The sequence below is a fragment of the Bactrocera oleae genome, chromosome 6 (assembly GCF_042242935.1).
Source record: "Bactrocera oleae isolate idBacOlea1 chromosome 6, idBacOlea1, whole genome shotgun sequence".
NCBI classification, from domain to species: Eukaryota; Metazoa; Arthropoda; class Insecta; order Diptera; family Tephritidae; genus Bactrocera; species Bactrocera oleae.
The window spans coordinates 73,984,334-74,005,945 of record NC_091540.1 but is presented as its reverse complement, the minus strand read 5'-3'; the positions used below and the strand labels follow the sequence as shown (position 1 = coordinate 74,005,945).

At 34.8% G+C, this 21,612-nt stretch overlaps 1 protein-coding gene across 3 annotated transcripts; it reads left to right on the top strand.

Moving 5' to 3' along the window:
• Nucleotides 1-6,092: 6,092 nt before the first annotated feature.
• On the top strand, nucleotides 6,093-15,484 carry LOC106619799 (T-box transcription factor TBX6). Of its 3 annotated transcripts, XM_014238057.3 has the most exons (5): nucleotides 6,093-7,255; nucleotides 10,050-10,206; nucleotides 12,565-12,832; nucleotides 12,988-13,125; nucleotides 14,293-15,484. In XM_014238057.3, the coding sequence occupies exons 1-5, from the start codon at nucleotides 7,165-7,167 to the stop codon at nucleotides 15,265-15,267; spliced, it is 1,629 nt and encodes a 542-aa protein (XP_014093532.2). In that variant the 5' UTR covers nucleotides 6,093-7,164; the 3' UTR covers nucleotides 15,268-15,484. The 3 variants fall into 3 exon arrangements, with proteins under 3 accessions (XP_014093532.2, XP_069967660.1, XP_036219735.2); XM_070111559.1 differs by lacking the exon at nucleotides 10,050-10,206 and having other exon boundaries at nucleotides 6,094-7,255; XM_036363842.2 differs by lacking the exons at nucleotides 6,093-7,255; nucleotides 10,050-10,206 and adding an exon at nucleotides 10,346-11,574.
• The last annotated feature ends 6,128 nt before the right edge of the window (nucleotides 15,485-21,612 follow it).

The following is a 21,612-nucleotide window of genomic DNA, read 5'->3' as shown; positions in this document are numbered from 1 at the left end:
CGCATCTAACACCTAATAAAAGTGTTAAAATAGTTTAGATTTATCATTAGGGATGGCCGCAGTTTCAACCAAATCGGGTACAAAATATTATTGTAACATTTATATGTTACGGTGTAAAAATAAGCGATATCAGATTACAAGCACACCTACTTCCCATATAGCACAATTTTAAATTCCATATGATTCACTTTCCAGTATACAAGTACAAATCAAGCACCAATTAATATAATCGGTTAAAACCTTGCGCAAATAGTGCCTTTGAGGTACAGCTGCAACACTATCGCTAGGCGGACCATACGATAATTTAAAAAAATACTATCTACAAGGATATCTATAGTATCGATAGTTTTTCTTCTTGAAATCTTCTTAGCTTTCACTGGTTTAAATTAAGAGACCTTGTACACTTCATTTTTATGAAATTTTCTTTGGACTTATTTATAAAACAAAACATGAACATTATCGGAAAAAACAAGAATTAATTAAAATTATATTCGTTTATACTATGCATTGTTCACATAATAATTTTATTGTCAAAAATCAGGAGTACTAAATAAAATGGGTTTCTTTACAACTTTTATTTTTCCACGGTTCTTATATCTTATTAAAATACTAGAAAATCATGGTGGCAAAAAATTGGAATTGCGGCTGCAGGTATGAATAAGTGAGGTTATGTACAATCGGCATTTCAGAACATTAGAAATTCTTACGTAATTATTTAAAGTTTCCGGAATATTCCTTCTAACGCATCTAACACCTAATAAAAGTGTTAAAATAGTTAAATTTAATAATTAGTATTTAATTTAAAAAATGTTGTATACTTATGAATTTTCATGAAAATACCATGTTATCCAATATTAGACTTCACATCTGGTATTACCAGACTATATGGTTATTTAGCTATATTAAGTGAAATTAAGCAATTTTATGAAATTTGTTGGTACATCTCAATTAACGTTTGAATCAAATTTTTTCAACTTGGTAATTCCAAATACGCGATTCAAAAATAAAAATAAGTTAATCCCGCATACTGGATTTAAAAAAATACAACAGTTACAAATCTCAAAAACCGGATAAAAAATGTATTTTTAATTTTTAATCCCCACTACAGGATTGATCCTAAGTATATAATTAAGAATTAAAAAAATAATTTAATTCAGAATTACAAATTTTTTCCAACATCGTGATAAAAAAACAAAAAAATTTTATTTAAAATATTCGTAACCCTGGTCTAGAAAAGGCAAAAACCATCGATAATGAGAATAAACTATCCATAGTGAGACGGGAATAAAACTATCGATTGTCCCACAGATTATTTTGTAGTTCTACTTTGATGTATGTCATCTCAAGTCTAAAAATTGTAAAAATCGGACCATAACTGTCCAAGCCCCCAGATACCGAATATGGATACCCCAGTGTATGTTGTAAATTTTTTACCGGAAATATCGGTCAATCTGTGAGATTTGTTATTGAAATTCGGAGAGAGTCTCTTACTGATAATAACTAGTATGCCTGTATGTTAAAAATGGATTGAATCAGGTCAATATTTCCCTTATACCTTTTCTTACTAACCGGTTTACATTATACCGCATACATCGGTCAATATGTGAGTTGTCTCAATGAAAAATTCTTTGTGCCGAATATGGAAAAAATCGGGTGAAAAATTGCCTTAGCCCCCATATAGGATTTTCCAACATCCAGATGACTTGATGAGGTACCTTAATGAAACTCAGGGAGCATTTTATTCTCTTAATAGTATGTGGTAGTGCCGAAAATAGTTAAAATCGGGTCAATACTACCCCTATCTCCGTTATACCTAATATAAGGCTTTCAAATTCGCGATTGGCTTTATACCATATACAGGTTGGTTGAAAAGTTGGTTGATCTCACCAAAAAATAGCACTAGCAGCACCAAATATTTTTTTCTCAAGTTGGTACATCTGTCGTGACAACACGTGCAAAGTTACACGTCATTCTGTAAATTAATTCTTTGTTTACAAGCCATTTGAAGTTGACGTGTCAGAGTATTTTTTTATATGGAAAAAATTTAATATCGCGCAGTGATTAGATTTTTTGTTTTTAAAGGTTTAAAAGTAAAGGAAATTTATGAACAATTGTTAGAAGTGTGGGCTGGTGAATTTAAACTGGTCGTACTAAGCTTGAAGACGGTCCACACGAAGGATGACCAAAAATCGCACCCACCCACACCAGAAATCATTGAGCAAGCTCATAATATTACTAGTGCAACGTGTAATTGCTAACGACATAGGCATTTCAGACGAACGAGTACTTTATATTTTACTTGGAGAATTACATATGAAAAATCTGTTTGGAAAGTTAGTGCCGCACACGTTAACAATTCAACAAAAACTGGATGCAAAAGGAATTTTGTTGATTTATTATCTGCAGAAAGGTAAAACAATCAACTCTGAATATTATTGCAGCCTTTTGGATCAGTTGGATGAAAAAATACGTAAGAAAAGATCTGGTTTGCAGCACAAAAATATAAAATTTTAATAAAACCATGCACCTGCTCATATAGGTGTTTTAACAATGACAAAATTCAACGAATTAAAGTACCAATTGCTTGAGCATCCACCAGCGACCACTAGCTCTTCAAAAACCTGAAACAATTCCTTCCTGGAAAACGTTTTTCGTCGAATGAAGAAGCTATTACAGCCGTAGAGGGGTACTTTGCAGAGCTTCCGGAACGTCATTATAGGGCTGGTATAAAATTATTGGAGTATCATTGGAATAAGTGTATTGAAGTTAAGGGAGATTATATTGAATAAAAAATATATTTCGTACCAAAAACAGTATTTTATCATTTCGAGCGCAGAAACTTTTCAACCAACCTGTATGTATGTCGAATACCGTAAATATCGATCAAAATGTAGCTATCTTAAGATATTAAATGGGCACTTACGTGTGTATATTGAATTATATTGAATGACTGCGCCTCTACAAGGATGTTTATCTTGGTTGGACTTGTCCTTTAATAACGTATAGATCACACCTCAAATTCAAATAAGATTTTATGGATAAGTGTTTCTTAATTATATGGTAAGTTTGAAATATAAAGTCATAAAAAAATTTAATAGCTGTCTAGACTTCATATATGATTTAACTTATAGTCCGCTATGATATATAATAATGAATGAAATAATGGCTTATAAGCTCAATTAAACAATTACAACTACTGCGGCAATAATATAATAAGAAATAATTTATGATAAACCCCTGCGCTACTACACACAAGTATATTCGTATATATATACATAGATGCATACATAATTGTAGTATGTATATGTATGTTTACATAAACATTTGTGTAAATGTACACCCTATACATACATATGTATATAAATATATATACAGGGTGGCTCACGAATCGTGCTACAAAAACAAACCACACACAAACACAAAGAGTGTTTGTACTTGTATAGTGCAACGGTAACAGTAGCTGTCAATGGGCACCGTTATTTAAATATGTTGAATGATTTTTTTTTAACTTTTAACTTCAACCCTTTAGGCCGCTATGAATAATTTTGTAATAAGGTGTCGGTTTTACGGTCTATAATTTTCAAAAATAATTTATTATATAAAATAAAATTTGCTATACAATAAAAGAAAATTAGATGTAATGCATTAATTAAAAAAAAAAGTTATTACGGTTTGTTTTTGTAGCACCATTCGTGAGCCACCCTGTATATACACACAAAGAGGAACATTTTATCTAATGCGGATATTTACTAGTCTGCCCACACATTTATTACATTGATTGTCTTTGAGACGAGAGTAATTTGTTGTTAATTTCTTTGAATGGTTTCCGGGCGACACCGATTCAACATACATACTTATATAGATAATTTTGTATCTACTCATACACATACATATACATACGTATATGCGCATACCATCAACAGGCTACAAGGCGCGCCACATAAACATTTCAATTCATCAGCGGTACTAATTGTTCCGGATTTACCTATCTGCAGTGGTGGGTGTACTTCCGCTTGACTGGCTGTTTAGGGTTTTTGACCATTTTTTATTTCTTAATCATTTGAGGGTAACTAATCTTCCTCTTTACATAGACATATAGAAATATACACATATACTGATTCTAAAGGACATTAAAAGGCGAATAACATTTGACTCAAAACAAGGATTATATTAGGTTTCCAGAACAATAAAAGAAATATTTACATACATATGTTCAGGAGATTTTTTGATAGTAATTTATAAACTATATACGAGGGTTGTCTTTAATATTTCGGGATTAGAGTACAACAACTAATGTTAATCATCGATAATCGCTTTATTGCTTTTAATAATATTCTCTATTAAGATTAAGATATTAAGAGATGTCTCCAAAACATGCGTTCTGAAGACATCAACCGCTTCTTCAGGTGTCGAAAAACGTTGACCTCTTAGATTATTTTTTACGTACGGGAATAAAAAGAAGTCATTCGGGGCCAAGTCAGGACTATACGGCGGATGACTCATCAAATCGATGTTTTGAGTTCTCAAAAATGCAGTTGTTTCAGTCAATATGTGACAGCTCTTATTGTCGTGGTGAAGAGTGATCCATCTTCGATTCGGTGTTTCGACGCACCGCTATCTAATTTTTTTAATATTTCTCTCGACCAACGACACGAGTCTTTTTATGGTCGATTGACAAATTGTGTGAACATTTTTTTGTTTCATTTAAATGTTTATGCAGTATTGAATGTGTGCTAGTCCCACTAATGCCTACAGTTGTCTCAATCTCACGATAGGTCACATGACGATTTTACACTACCAGTTTGTGTACATAAACAATAACAACAACAACACCTGATTTTGGACGACCTTCACGAAATTCATCTTGGAGGGATCTATGACCTCGATTGAATTCACCATACCATCGATAAATATTGGTCTTTAACCGTACAAATTTGACAAAATTCTGCCGCTACAACAACAACAACTGGTCTTTGATGAAATTGCATTAAGTTTATCTATGCACTGCTGCTGAGTTAATCCACGTCGAAAGTTGTAAACAATAAACGCGATAAAATGTTCGCGATTTAATTCCATTTTTTGGCCGAGATGAATATTTTAAGTTACCGTAAACAACACAAATAGCGCTCGTATGTCAAAACTTTTTGAGTATTTAGATATACATATATGACTCTCAACGCGTTGAAGCGCGTGCAGTGAAGTTACTCGACTTTTACACATTGTAATGCTTTGCATGTCATGATATTTATAGTATGCTCTTGGTATATACAATTTTTAGTGACAATTCTGATATTGACAACCGTCAACCAGTATTTTGGAAGACCGATGTAAAAAAGTGTGTTAATATGTAGTGGTCATCTTTCGGAAAGCAATTTTGACTATTTAAAAGATTCCTATTTCCTGTAGACATTTTTATGTTCATAAGTATCTTCGTATATGTATGTATATATATAATTGAAATTTCATACAGTATGCTTGCAAATAAAATACTGCAAAATAAAATGCAATAACAGCTGTTGAAGAGGGAGGAGTCAGATAATGACGATGGAGTGATATTAAGAGAGGTAAACACGTAAAGCGTAACGGAGATGGGATTGACGGTGTCAGAAGTCAACAACTTCAAGCGTCAATATCACCACCAGCAGCAAGAAGGGAATTCAAAATGGAGGCAAAAACAAGCCACCAAGCCAACTGTAGTTCGAACACAATGTTTCACGCGCACTCACAGTAATTCAATTTGCAGTCATAACAGCCAATCAAATCACTTTTCGCCATCTCTCCGCTTCAACACGTTCTCGAATCGCTCTCGCATTTTTCGGTTTCACTGATCGTGTGAGCGTGGAGCATTGGAAGTGGAGAAAGCAAATATTGTGAAAAACAGCAGTTTAGTTCTCGCTTCGAATATATGTTTGTACCTATGTAAGTGACAACCTTTGCCTCTCAGTGTTTAAAAGTTGTATAACAAAATTCTCCACTTCAGGTTGTGTTAAACTATTTGTACGCTCATTTGCACATTGTGGATTCATGTTCCCTTGAATGGAACCGTCTGTGAGCTACTCCGACCTTCAGTGGCTTGGAAGCTCTTTAAGCGAGCATTGCATGCGAAAACTTACTTAGTAGTACTTACTCAGTTTAAAAGTCAACTTTGGTAGGGACGGGCACGAGTTTTTACCGGCGAAATAACACGTCGTACACTTGTGCCAGCGTGTATTTGAAAGTACATTGAATCGTTTGTGTGTCGCAGTGTGTCCCAGATATTCTCATACTAAGCCATTGGCGTTACAATTTGATTAACCAAGTGACACCGGCTATTTAAATATCATTTCTGTTATTGTCATATAATTGCTTTATCTCGCGCGCTACATGCCTTGAAGACATTATTGGCCTGAAATCATGCTAAGAGCCACTGCAGCTAGCTAATTGAATTAACGCCCTCACGCGATTGTCGTTGAAAATTTTATTTATTTATGCGGTTGTACTTATGTATGTACATAGAAGAGCTTGCATTCAACAGTAATGTACACATTTGGATGCATGTACATATAAAATACATAACCATGTGTTAATATTTACCATAATACAACGAGTGTAAGAGGGTGCATAACTATTTTCTGTGATACAAAAGACGCAAGCCGCACGATCTGATGTCAATGATATAAGCATCATTAACACGTTTTCGAATTAATATTGTAATAAAGCAAAGAGTTTGAGTTTGTTCGCTATGTAGACGCAGTTTCGATAATTTAACACTACTTTTGCTAACGATAATGTATTACATGCATATGTACAAGTATTGCATATTGGTACATATACAACTATACAATATTTATCGCGTTAAAAATACCTTCCAACAAATAGAGTACCGACGTGACTGTAAATCACTTGACATATTGCTCATTTGTGAAAGTTGCGGAGATGTGTTGTGAACCAATTAATTTTTGTATTGTTTTGTATTTATAAATGCTATATGAAAGTACTCACATAAAGTAACGAAATATTATGCATACATACATATATACAGTGATTAGAAAATATGTAATTAAATTGTTAAATACAAACCAAAAATATTTTGTCAACTATTGCTGAGAATACATAATAATTGAGACAAATATCAAGTGATACTCAAGCTTAATTAGACCCTATATATGATCTAAGACGTACAAAATGATAACCATGAATGAATTTGTGGACCTGCGAATGCAACAGCAAATCGCACATGAAATCTATCGCCAACAAATTATGCAACGTATTCCAGGTAAAATTTTCATTTCATTGAAGATCAATCTCAAATCGCAATTATTATATTTTCCCCAACCAAGACTAGAAATCTTGGCAAGCAAAATTCATATGTAGTATACATATATGTATGTGACAGTTTATCATTACGTTTATATCTAAATTCTTGCTTCTACTAGGTATTTTTGTTTGCATGCTAATTGTCCAACCTGTAACGTTGGAATGAGTTTATTTAAGCCCTCCCTTTGCCGGGTTGTACACCAGGTTTGGTAACTAACCACATAAAAATTTCACTCTGCCTTGGGTGGCATCACATTAAATACAGCGTGTCGCTAATAAATAGTTTACATAAACTCCTAGGAAATCGATGCACCCTTGTCGATTGGAATCCTATTCCTAAGAAGACAAGTTCCACAACACGCTTCTACCGCCACCGTATAAGGTTCAAAGAAGCATTTTATTGTGTAAAAAATTTAACAGTTCAAACTTCGGCTAGCCCAATCAAATGGTATTTTGAATGAGCCGTCAACTTACGATGCGAAAACGTGATCTGTGGTTGGGGACTTGATCAATCTCACTAAATTGGTTATCTAAAATACTGGACTATGTGTGTGGAGGTCATATAACAATTGTTAGAATCTTGATACATTTCGTATTATTTATTATTGTTCTTCACAAGCTCTTAACCAAAAAACTCTTTTGTTTTCTATCAAAATATTAGTTTGCAAAATTATGAATTTTTAAATAAAAATGTGAATCATGAATGTCCTTAGGTAATTTCCATTTCATCTTCTCAAGTGGACAAACTTGTGTACATACAAAAGATCCCATTTATTAGATTTTAGATTTTATATTAATCAGTTTCCCGAAGTTATATCTATATAAAATTAAACACTTTTAGATAAAGAACTGAAAGTTTCCTATAAACTTTCAATCTGCTGAATTATGGGATTTGGTTCACTTACAAAAAGTTCAAATACAATATTCGTTTGTGTTAGAAATGTTAAAGTTTAGTGTACACCCGGTGATTCTAAAAGACAGTCAAACACAGTGGAAGATCAGTCAGGGTATGAAAATGCATCTCTGCTCATGGGATGAGAAACTTTCTATTTATCGCTGATTGTGTACTTTACAGTACTTATAGCGTATTTGGGTACCATAAAAGGAACCGAAAGTAGACAGCACATTCTCTACACTTATGGCAAAAGTACCGACAACTCCGACCTACACATGTAGTCTGCATACTTCAAAATTGGCCAATAAATTAGATTTTTGGCAATTATTGACATTTCTTACTCAAAACCAGCGTGTTCACAATTACTGGGAGAATACCTTACCGGTTTAAGGTTAATTCAAAATTCAGACAACTACGAGCTGCTGAAACAAACAAGTTATAGTTGTTGTCATTACAACTAGAATAATTTTTGTAGACACCAGCAATTTATTCATTTAACTGATAATTATTTACAAATCGGGTAAATATATATAATAAAATAGAAAGATGATATTTTATTAAGCAGTTCACATACTTATAAAATGATATTATCTGAACTACTTATTAAACAGATTATGTTAAAAACGATTTTAGTTGCGCCCAATGATTAGAGAACAAATTTGAAGTATTTCTTTACATTTCATAAGATATATTATATTATATAATTACCTTATTATACTCTCGCAACTCGTTGCTACAGAGTACAATAGTTTTAGTTTATTCGAGTTAGATATAGGTTTAAATATATATATAAATGATCAGGATGAAGAGAGGAGTTGAAATCCGGGTGACTGTCTGTCCGTCCGTCCGTGTAAGCTGTAACTTGAGTAAAACTTGAGATATCTTCATGAAACTTCGTACACATGTTTCTTGGTACCGTAAGACGGTTGGTATTGCAGATGGGCGTAATCGGATCACTGCCACGCCCACAAAATGCCATTAATCAAAAACAAATAAATTGCCATAACTAAGCTCCGCAATAAGATACAAGACTGTTATTTGGTACAAAGGATCACATTAGGGAGGGGCATCTGCAGTTACTTTTTTTTTTTAAAGTGTGCGTGGTCCCGCCCCTAATAAGTTTAATGTGCATATCTCCTAAACCACTAAAGCTATAATAACCAAATTCACTGGGAGAAAATGTATTTAGCACCTCTATTGACGGTGTGAAAATGGGTGACAATCGGGTGACAAGCCCGCCCACTCCCCATATAACGGTACTGTTAAAAAATACTAAAAGCGCGATAAACCAAGCAGTAAACACGCCAGAGACATTAAATTTTATCTCTGGGATGGTATGAGATGACTTTATAGGAACAAATTAGTCAGTGGGCGTGGCACCGCCCTTTTTTAGGTAAAAACCCATATCTTGGGATCTGCTTAACCGATTTCTTATCTGATTCTTTCACTTTCCACTTTGCATATCAAACAACAATGATTATATCGGGGTAAAACTTTGCGCGAATAATACGTTTAAAGTATGCCACCTTTTGACCAAAAATTGTCTAAATCAAACCAAAACTGTTCAAGCCCCTAAGTACTAAATATGTGGACCCCTTTGCCTATAGTAGACCTTCTACCGAAAATATCAGTCAATCCACAAAGAAATCTCAAACGAGCATACCATTTGACTTTGCGAGAGTATAAAATGTTCGGGTACATCCGAACTTAGCTCTTCCTTACTTGCTTTAATATAATTTCATTTCATTTGATTTCATTTAAAATTACTCTTTTTTTTACTGTATGTTGTCCGTCATATGCATATTCGTATATTTGTACACATGAACTCATTAAATCATAGTTTCATTCATTATAACAGATCCATTTCCACCTATGCTACCCATACCAATTCCTCGACACGTGGTAATGCCACCCAGAATTTCTTTACCGAACGCGGAGGTAAAGTTACAAAACGATCAGCTTTGGAAACAGTTTCATCAAATTGGCACCGAAATGATAATAACGAAAAGTGGCAGGTAAGAAGCACTTCAAACGCTAAATTATTTACATATCAAAATACATCCCATGCATAGAGGTGCAGCTCCATATGTGCATCTTATGCCCATACATATTATTCTTGTATGTATGTACGTCGGCAAAAACAGCCAACATATGTATGTGTATTTTACCTTCTACCTAAACATATGCACATATAAACATATCAGCACAAATGTACCATATTTATTTGTTCGACTTTAACAAGTGTAGATGCCGGCTTAACACTTCGTCTTGGAACTAGACTGTGAATGCATCGCACGCCGCCAGAAGTAGACGCACTTTGCGATCCTCAACGGCGCGACGACATTAGTCAAAAATGCTGTTAAGTGGTCATCAAAGAATGGCGCCTATGATGTGTTTACGTAGGTAATGCCAGCAACGGCGACAGCAACGGCGCGACAGTAATTTCTCACAAATAAATAAATGACGCGAACATTCCCTAGTATAACCCAAAATACACGCAAAATATTTGAAATCGTATGATGGTATGAATGTACATAAGGACCATATACCTAGATAGATGAAGAAGAGCTTGACCCCGAACTGCCTGGAATGGTTCCATACTAATACATTTGAATGTTTATAGCGGCTAATCAAACGAATGCAGAAATATAAATGCATATGTACATACATACATATGTATGTAAGCGTGTTTTTATTTAAATAGTGCCCATCGCCCCTGAAACACAGTTTGTCTTATGACTAGCCCGATTTACTGTCATTGATACTTTTTCTAGATAAGAACCGAGAATTGAATTTCAGTTATCAAAAGGCTAGTCTTCTATTGACACCTGTTTTTTACATTTAAAAAATATTCAAAAAACTTAAGGTTGAAATGTACATTTAACGTAATTAAATTGCCCATCGGCCTGTATGAGTTCAGTAGACCATTTTTTTTTTTGTCATCAACCATTTGTGACTTCGGCGCCAGTAATGTGCCACTTGAACCTTCTGTCGTACATCTAAAAAATGATACGTTGACAATGTCCGCAGCGTGTCATCCATTGCCCGACAAATACTACTAGCAATTTCACACTTTCAACAAGCATTTTGATCGGACAGCCGATAAGCAAGCGACTGCAACGCTTTTACCGACCGAGTAGAGCTAAACAGAAAGAGAAGAGCCGGACAGTAGCAGACATCGTACTATCTAAGATACTTCGGTCCATTCAATTTTGGTCACTTTCAGCGGTGTAGCTCCCGTGCCGACGGCTTAACTGTGTTTCTGGTAGCTATTCAAGAATTAGCATAATTTGAAGTTGCCCAAAACCTCCGAGCTCTTTTTTCTCACACAATCGTCGCAACGAAAGAAAACAACACAAACCTGCAATAGGGAGCTGTATTCGGTTAGTATGAATTATTTATGAGTTGTAGCGAGTGGAGGAATCTCCATCCACTCACTTGTGTACATGTATATACAAAAGTGAGCAGCAAAAGTGAACAGTTTCAAATGAGTGGTAATGGTGTGCAGCAATAGCTTTTATTGCTGTTATTTGAATTTTTAATTGTTGGGCGCCAGTTGTCAGTAGGTAGTACCAAACTGTGTAATCGATACCTGTCCGCCGTATGACATGTGATGGCCACGATCTGGTATAGATACTTGCTCCTTAAGACCACAAAAATGAAAATCACAAGAAGGTTTACGTTTTCACCAATATACATACATGCATGCTCGTACATATGTAGATACATGCGTCGGCATGAACGTATGGATATGGTATGTTCACACTCCGCTTTAATTTGTGTAGGTTTTTGTCCGAAAATCAATTTTAACATTTAGCATACATAATATCCAAAGGAACAAAGTTCATAATTAATCATCGTGAAGTCTAGTATATACATACATATATATTATATTGGTGTACTCACACACATTTACCTATATGTATTTATAAATAAATGTATACGTTGTCGCCTTGTACGCTGTGACACACAAATCAATTTACGAGAGGGCACTTGGAATACCGAATCATAACTGGCGCCATATGCTTGGCCACCTGCTGACCACACGATGCATCCCTATTGTTGTTAAAAGCTATAGGCGCTACATAGCTATAAGTAGAGATGGATACAAAATTGTGTGAATGATATTTTTGAATGTATTTATGTACATACATACATGCGTATGTGTACAGTGTACACCTTGATCCTTTTCATTTTTAGAATGAATGTGCGTCCATCAGATGCATAAGTTAATAACAATTGTTTCAAGTAAATATTTGATACGCCCAATCGGGCGATTTTTAACTCAGGTGTTGTTTATTGTACATACATACAAGTACATATATACCTGCAACTGTATATATACAAATGTATGTTATTTTGTTTTTATGTAGACGTATGTTTCCGTCTATGCGTCTTTCGCTTTCCGGCCTGGAGGATGAATCTAATTACTGTGTTTTGTTGGAAATGGTACCAGTAGGTGATTGCCGTTATAAATTCTCCGGATCGCAATGGATGCCTGCCGGAGGTGCGGAACCACAAAGTCCACAAAGAATGTATTTGCATCCGGATAGCCCAGCGTCTGGGGCCCATTGGCAGGCGCAACCTATCCTATTTAATAAAGTTAAGCTCACCAATAACACACTGGATAGTAATGGACACGTATGTATTTCATATTGTTATTAATGTACGTAATATTAATATTTATGGATATAAGTAGAACAACCAATAAAATTGTAACCTCTTCACAATTCAATCAAAATATTAACTCATTTACTATTGAAAACCTTGTAATTGTTTTAATTATTTGTTCGCAGATTGTTTTAGCCAGTATGCATAAATATCAACCACGAATTCATGTAATACGGACTGCAGACTTAACGCAAATTCCATGGGCTCCTCAACAAGACTTCATATTCTCGGAAACGGAGTTTGTTGCCGTAACAGCATATCAGGTTAGTGGCTTTTATACATATACATATATTATATTACATGCATATGTGTATCGGCAACCAAAACTCAAAAGGGGCAAAACGGAGGAAGAAACATTGGCTTATAACAGCTCAGGAATTATCAGTGGCTGTCAGCGAATCCAACATGTCTTATGTACTTGTATGTGCCAATATAGAGCACCCATCAATTTCAATATGGCAACTTAAATTTTAAAATGTGGAGAGATATAAAAAAACTATTATTATATAGTATTCTAACTAGTTTGTAAAATATTACAAATGTTCATTGAAAAATAAACGGGCAAAAAGCAACGTCTTCCTGTTCAGTCTTTGGAGACTAGTTTTTAAAAATGTGAAGATTGAGCACACATACTTTTGTATATATGTATGTATGTACATATAAGCCTATACAGGCGTGTGTGTGTGTGTATACTCAAACAGTTACGTACGATAATGTGCACCTAGATCAAATTAGCATGTAACGCCTACTACCAACCTAAAAATGTGCATAGTGCTTCCAGTCTCCTGAAGAGTTTTTGTCTACTCCGATATTTGAATGGGCTAATTTGATCACTTGCTGTGTTTTTGTTCACAACTCCTTTGGCGCCAGTCTGAACACACCTAATTAACCAATTCAATGTCCACTTTATTTCCTAAACTGTTATGTCATGCTACATTTCGACCATTTCACCATTTTTGTAAACGTATGCCCTTTGCAAGATTCTAATCGTGTATTTAGTTAAAGAAATATGTTTTTGTTATATACTTGTATATATGTATACATACATATGTGCTTGTACAAAAGCATTTATTTTATAACCTTAAAAAATCAGGCTGTCCGCTGACCTTTTGTTGCAGTTTGTGCACAATCGATAACTTCTTTTATAGGCAGATTGAAGCAATTGGCAGCACTATATAATTACAACGTTAGCTAATTAAAAATTAAACTACGTGGTTTCTACGTTTAGATAGAGCATCGATATATATATATTGGTGCTCAACAATATACTATAATTAAATTTATACCTATTTACTTATCTAAGCTATGTAAATAAGTGTTCTTACGTTTAAATTTATTAATCTTTAAATGTAGATATATACATACTCGTATAAATATATTCAAATTTGATAGTCAACTCATTATTTATATTTTCACTTTTTATATTGCAGAATGATCGCATCACTAAATTAAAGATAGATAATAATCCGTTCGCGAAGGGCTTTCGCGAAACTGGCCAATCTCGAAGTAAACGTAAAATGTCTTCATCGCCATCCGATGAGGACTCCGACCAACAGCAACAACAAGCTGGACGCCAATACGGAATAAGACCATTACAAACGCAACCTCAAACACATTCACACAATCAGCGCAACGTTGTGTCGCCAACGATTTCAGCCGTGCCGCTAACTAGCGAGTCGGGATCATCAATTTGTTCAGATAAGACGACGATTCCGAACAACGGCGAAAATGACTTCGTGGACGTTGACATTGTTGCGGATGCCGACATCGATGGTGGCGGACCACGAGTAAAGCGCTTGAGATCAAATAAGTCGACCGGCTCGATAGCATCGACGGCGCTCGAAGAGATGATCATTAATGCGCATGTGAGTAGCGAGCGTGAACCTTTTTCCGTCGTTACTGAGGAGACCAACTCACAACAGGCATTATTAACACAACTACCGGATAAGACTGTCGTGTCTGCTTTCGACAATGGTGGTCAATCGTCATTTATTTTCCATCATTTGCAGCAAAACATGCAAACAATGCTCCGACCTTCATTGGTCGACTTAGCTTGCACCTACTTTGGCCGATCTCAGCCCATTTACGTTCAACATATGCACCCACCTCATTCAACTATCGGCGATCAAGCTTTGTCCATCCCGATGCCAACAACAGCCGAGGGCTCACATCTGGAGTATATCGATTCATTGATACCTACGGCTGCTAACGAAATTTTATGCCGCTCGCTAGTACCCGACGAAGAGAACGTCACTGCGTCAACCGTTGACAATGACGAAGGTAAAAAGAATGCCACATTGATATCGAATGATGCACAGATACTACAGTTGGAGAGCTTAATGAGTCATTCGCGACCAAAAAGGAAAGGTTTTAGCATCTCTGCTATTTTAGGAGGCAGCAGCTAGCTGCCAGCTGACTTATGGTTTTAATTATAGTATTGTACAGTTCTATTTAATATACATACATGTACATACAAACATATGGTATATACATACGCACACCGCGTACATGCTAGAATATTAAAACTCATGTACAAGTATGTAACCGTGTAATTGCACATGTAAGTACAATACAACATACATATGTATAAACATTATATAAATAAACTAAGTACAACTAAAATATGTGTATAAATTTTACTTATCATCTCATCAGTAAGTATCAAAAGTAGAATGCTATCATCGTCTTCGATAAATAAAATTCATCTATCATTCGAAGGCTGCTCAAAGCTTTTATATAGAGGTAGGTTCATATGTACACTAAATACACAATTAAATAAAGAAATATTAATAACTTAAGAACATATGTCGTGGATTATTAGACATTCGCTGGCGTCTCTTTGAATATTAGAAGTAAAATACACATTACAAGGTTTTGAATATAATTATATGGAGATAAGAATATATATTAATCTTATTTCCTTCATTCGTTAAATTTTCATGTATGACAGAGATTTATAAAGAAAAACATTTCAGTATACAAATAATATTTATACCCACATGTTTTGCAATCTATGTATGTATGGTATGTGTGTGTCTAACTTCAAAAATGAAGACATCATTGGTAATACATAAAATCTCATATTAATTTATGAATAAATACACTTAACACGCCATGTCAACAAGTTGAACATCATCATTAGCGTCATTAAGGGTTCTCCTAATTAGTCAGGTGTACATAGATATGTATGTACTATATTACTCTAAAATGCGGTTACAACCCCTAATAGTGCCTTCCACCGAGATAAAATGATTTCTATCAGCCTTAGGAAGACCGCTTAAGCGATCTCTAGGGGTAAAATAGGCAATAATATATTAAACCAAAGAAATACACACATATATATATATATATATACATATATATAATTCCAACCAGGAGCCACCAAGAGAGAAATAATAAATGCTATAGGTATAAACGATCTAGCGTGTAAGTCCAAACACACACAATATGTGATCATGTTTGTATGTATGTGTATGTACTATATATATGTATTTACATATCACAGAACAACAAAAGGAACTTATCACAGTGTGTATGTGCATACATAAAAATATCAAAAGAAAATTATTGGTGAAAAGTAAATTAGCTGTTTGGTGTGCGCCGGTCCAGACGGAGGCAGGAAGCCGACGAAGCCTCAAACCAACTTTACGATGACATGCAGAACCGCCTCTCGTTTGCTGCATAGGATACAATAAAAAATAAATAAATAACTGCACACATATTGTATGTACGCTAAATCAGTATGCACATACATACATATGTATGTAAGTATTTGGAAAGTATGCGACTAATACAGACGGTTGCAATCTGCGACGTCTGAGCAAACCACAACGATGGCGACGTAAAATGAGTTGTAGGAGGACCAACACAAACAAACACTAAATGAAAAGGCACCGTGAACAAGAAAGAAAAACAAACATGAAATTTTATAATGCATGAAATTGGCCATTACTTGGAGCCTTGACAAGTCATATCCAATTGCATAAACGCCGGTCCACTAGGTAGTCTAATAACAACGCGGCAGACGATTTCGTGGTGTTTGTTATTGTTCTTAAACCTTCGACGATTTACTACAAGTATATACATTTGACAGTTGAAGATGTCAAACGTAACGCGGTGTTGGTGTGGCATTTACCGCATTTGTTATTGCTGTTGTCAGTTGGCAAATGCTGCTGCTGTTGTTCTTTGATTGTTTAATTTTTTTATTTTATTTTTTATGTTACTTATTAACATTAATTGCTCCTAAATTAGAGATGCCAATAAAAGAGAAGTTGATGATTAGAGAAAGGGGAAAAACTTCTGAAAGGAGGTATTAATGAATATATTTTTGGAAACTGTATAATACGAGCATTCTAAACATCTGAAATATCGGATAGTCTCTGCTGTTAAGGTTTCCGATTATCAATTTTAGTGATTTTCTTATTTACTCGGGCAACTGACACCGACGGCGTATGGGCGACCAATAGCCCGCGTTTATTTGCATTATGTGAAAATGACTGTTATTGCAACCAGGTTCACACCCGCTAACCTGGTCGACATAGTAATTCAAGGGCCATGGAAATATGGAGGAGCAGCTCAGCCCCGCGTTCAAATAATTAACCAACCTCTCTAGGGATCTAGGGTTGAAGCTTATCATCAGAATACGAATACTTGCGAATATTTTCGAGTTTAAAACAGAAGCAACGAAACATTTGCGAGTAAAATCCTCGGATTCTTATATAAAAAATCCGAAAATTGTGTTGAATGGTCGGCTTTGTATACTCGAGGTTTTCCACAGCATAGCTTTACTTTCTTAACATACAATTATTTTTAAAGACCTTTTGTAAGCAATGAAAGACCCACAAGTGGTTGCATTGTTAGTCCCTTTCCAATGAAAAGAGATGCGTGTATTGTGATTTTGCGGTTAGCCGAGTCGGCGTAATTCGTGACCCTCTAATTGTCTTTATTGTTCTCCCGAAGAACCAAATAATTACATCCCAGTAATTACCTTCCCAATTGTTTTGCTATTAGAATAAATTACGGATTTGCATAGCCGCCTCTTAAATACAACGTTTCATTCGCCACCAGGCTATTGTCACCAAGTATCCACTTCAGTTTCTAAGCTAATACCTCTCAGAATTACAATATCCACTACATTTAGTACAATAGATTTATTTACTATCGTACTGTTATAGACCGACATACTTAAAAACATTTTATTCTAAACAATTAGGTTTTAGCAATGTCAGTTGCGATTGTCTAAATTGTAGGTTCAACAATAAGCGTTTCGGGAGCTGCATAAAGCTATTACACGACTTTTTTTGTGCTGATTGGTTTGTTTGTTATCGTTTGAATGGTCTCGTCGGCAACCCGGCCCGAGAGCCAACAACTTATGCTGAGGCAATGCACATTCATGTGTACCTATTTATGTATACAAGTATACATATATAAGTATATGGTGTACATGCCAGTAAGTACACTTGCGTACTAAATTTGAAATCTTTAAAAGACAGTACAAGTGACTTTATGTATGCATTTGTACACTGAAAGTTTTAGGCACTACGATATAAATTTCGCCGTGCGACAGTTGCCAAAATATCCAATTATAATTAACAAATTCAATAATAAATAATTAACCGGTATTGTACTTCGGAATAGAATATACTATTCAAAGAGGATCCTGTTCAACCTATTTTGCATCGCTCAACGGATAGGACTCGAAGACAACTTTTTGCAAAGCTTTTCATTGATTAACCTAACGTTTTTTTAAGAACATAACAAAGTAACAAAATCGAAAAGAATAATTATTTAAGAATGTCGAAACTCGTCAAATTATCGTAGGGGTCATTTCGGCAGGCAATTAAAGATTGCTAAAAATCTGAATTGCTAGCAATATCCAATACCAATGGAGACTACACATTGCTAATGTTTAGCAATTGATGCCTAAATATATTTCATGCCATACATTACTAGCAATGAACTGTCATTGTGGTAGTTTGACAGAGCTGTTTTTATTTGCACACAAATTTTGAAGAGGCAGCATGTATGTACATGTATAGCTTCGGTGGCGTGATACCAACAAAGATCAAATGCTGATGTTTTATAATTTGTTGCGTAAACTGCAATTTTGCAAAGTAATATTCAAAACATAAATTTTAACAGAACATAAAAAATAGTAATTAAATACATACATATGTACAATTTGGTTGAAAAGTTTCTGCGCTCGAAATGGCAAAATACTGTTTTTGGTACGAAATACATTTTTTTATTCAATATAATCTCCCTTAACTTCAATACACTTATTCCAAAGATCCTCCAATAATTTTATGCCATCCCTATAATAACTTTCCGGAAGCTCTGCAAAATATTCGTCTATGGTCCTTCGGAACAACCAGCTTCAGTCCACTGTAAACGTTCCTTTTTCAATTCAGGATCATGGTGCTAGATCCAAGTCTCATTCATAGTTAAATAACGACGGAAGAAATCGATTTTATTTTGCTTAAAACACTCCAAATTATGCTGAGAAAACTGTTCTCGATCCAATTTTTGTTGAATTGTTAACGTGTGCGGCACTAACTCTCCAACCAGCTTTTTCATATGTAATTCTCCACGTAAAATATGAAGTACTCGCTCGTCTGAAATGCCTATGGCATTAGCAATTACACGCTTAGTCAAACTTGGATATTCACTAACAATATTATGAACTTGCTTAATGATTTCTAGTATGGTTGCGCTTTTTGGATCGTCTTCAAGACTAGTACGATCACGTTTAAATTCACCAGCCCAAAATTCAACGGTGCGTTTTGAAGGTGAGGACTCCATATACACTTCTAACATTGTTCATAAATTTCCTTTGATTTCAAACCTTTTTAAAACAAAGAATCTAGTCACTGCGCGATATTAAATTTTTTCTATATTAAAAAAATACTCTGACACGTCAACTCCAAATGGCTTGTAAACAAAGAATTAATTGACAGAATGACTTGTAACTTTGCGTGTGTTGAGAACACATTAGATGTACCAACTTGAGAAAAAAACATTGAGGCTAGTAGTTCTTTTTCTTCTGTACGAGTATATGTATAGTTAATATTTTAATGATAATTGTTAGCATATCTAAATATCAATCATCAATGTGATGAATTCGAAAATAAACTTTATGCAACAATTATTAAAGTCATAAAATATGAAATCTTATTTTTCCAAAAAATACATTTGTAGGAAAAACAAATCCTCATACAAACATACGCTATATCAGCTCGAACATACCTACCCACCGCGATTTCGAGAATGAATATTTCATGATAGCAAATGCGCACACAAGAACATTGCCAACCTCAAAAGCAATGTATTCGACAGATGGTTAGCAATGTACATTGCCTGTGGAGATGCGGCGCTATTACGGCGGTGTTCGTCATGGAATTGTCTTACAAATATGACGGAGACAGGAAAGAGAATCTGAATATCTTGGTATGTTATCTCTCTTACTTGGCGTGTCTCCGTCTATTAAAAATACACTGAGCATTATAAGAGAATCGCACCTTCTGCTTCCATAGGTTAACTGGCGCTACCGCCTATGATAGATGATTTTGGTATCCGACAAAGTAGGCACCTTTCTCATCTTAGACGTATACAAATGAATTCTCGACCCGCCGAAAGTTAATTGTCTACTCACTACTTTGAAAAAATTGCAAAAGCAATTAGCCAAATGCAGTGCCTACGTAGAACAGTAGCGAAAACATAGAGAGTTGAAAGATTGAACAACTTGTACAACTGCTCCACTGCATATTTATAATATATGTACATATGCATGTAACTCTAAAAATCTATATTTTTATAAATGCATCAAACCCTTGATTACTACTGCCATACATACAATGATTTGTTATTTTTTAATATCGTAATAGTTATGGCAACGCGGATACGCGAATGAAGAGTCACCAAAAAGCATCGAAACAACATGCAATGGACAGAAAAATCGACAAACAATGACACTACAATTGAGTCTCGCTCCTGACTTTGGCGCCATCACTTAAGATGCGGCATTCTCTGATCTGCTGATAAGCATGCATTCAAACACTATTTATACTCACCTTACGTATGCGCGCATGCAGTACGAGGCATGTACGTGTATATATGTACATGTATGTGTATATATTTGCTTATGTGTATATATACATAGTTATATGGCTATGTGTGCAAACTTGTTTTGTACGCCACTTCCGTATCAAGAGAGGTAAAAATGTTAATGTGTACATATACTTATATACATTTTGCACATATGTATATATAACGTTGCTAGTGATGAATTTTCCGCCGGTTATGCCTCCAATACATTATTGCTGTTTGGCGTTCTGAAAACTCAGTAACATTATTTGGAAAGTTGTTCTGACTACGACATAACTTAATATATTTGGATGTGCTTTATAGATATTAAATCAGAGGGTAGAAATAGCGACATAATATTGACTTTTAATTTGCATCATATGTATGTATATATGTACATAATTTTTGTAAATGCGGAGGAAAACTCTACAATAAATCAACTAGTTTTAAACTATCCTGCCTCACCTATTGTATAAACTTCAAGCCGAACTAGTCATAGGATTCTATTTAATTGGTATGTTTTCGTGAAAGTGTACCAACCAAAGCCCACTAGTCTCAAAGATAAATCACAAATATAGTTTAATTATGGGACAATCGACCTGTGTAACCTTCAGTGGATTCCAGAAAAACCTAAATAAAATACATATTTAGAGTAATTCAGTTCAGTT

What these genes read in the sequence shown, in the direction of transcription:
- LOC106619799 (XM_014238057.3), top strand. Translation starts at nt 7,165, where the DNA reads ATGATAACCATGAATGAATTTGTGGACCTGCGAATGCAACAGCAAATC. An exon ending in AATTATGCAACGTATTCCAG is followed by an intron (nt 7,256 to 10,049) that starts GTAAAATTTTCA and finishes TCATTATAACAG; the next exon opens with ATCCATTTCCACCTATGCTA. An exon ending in ATAATAACGAAAAGTGGCAG is followed by an intron (nt 10,207 to 12,564) that starts GTAAGAAGCACT and finishes GTTTTTATGTAG; the next exon opens with ACGTATGTTTCCGTCTATGC.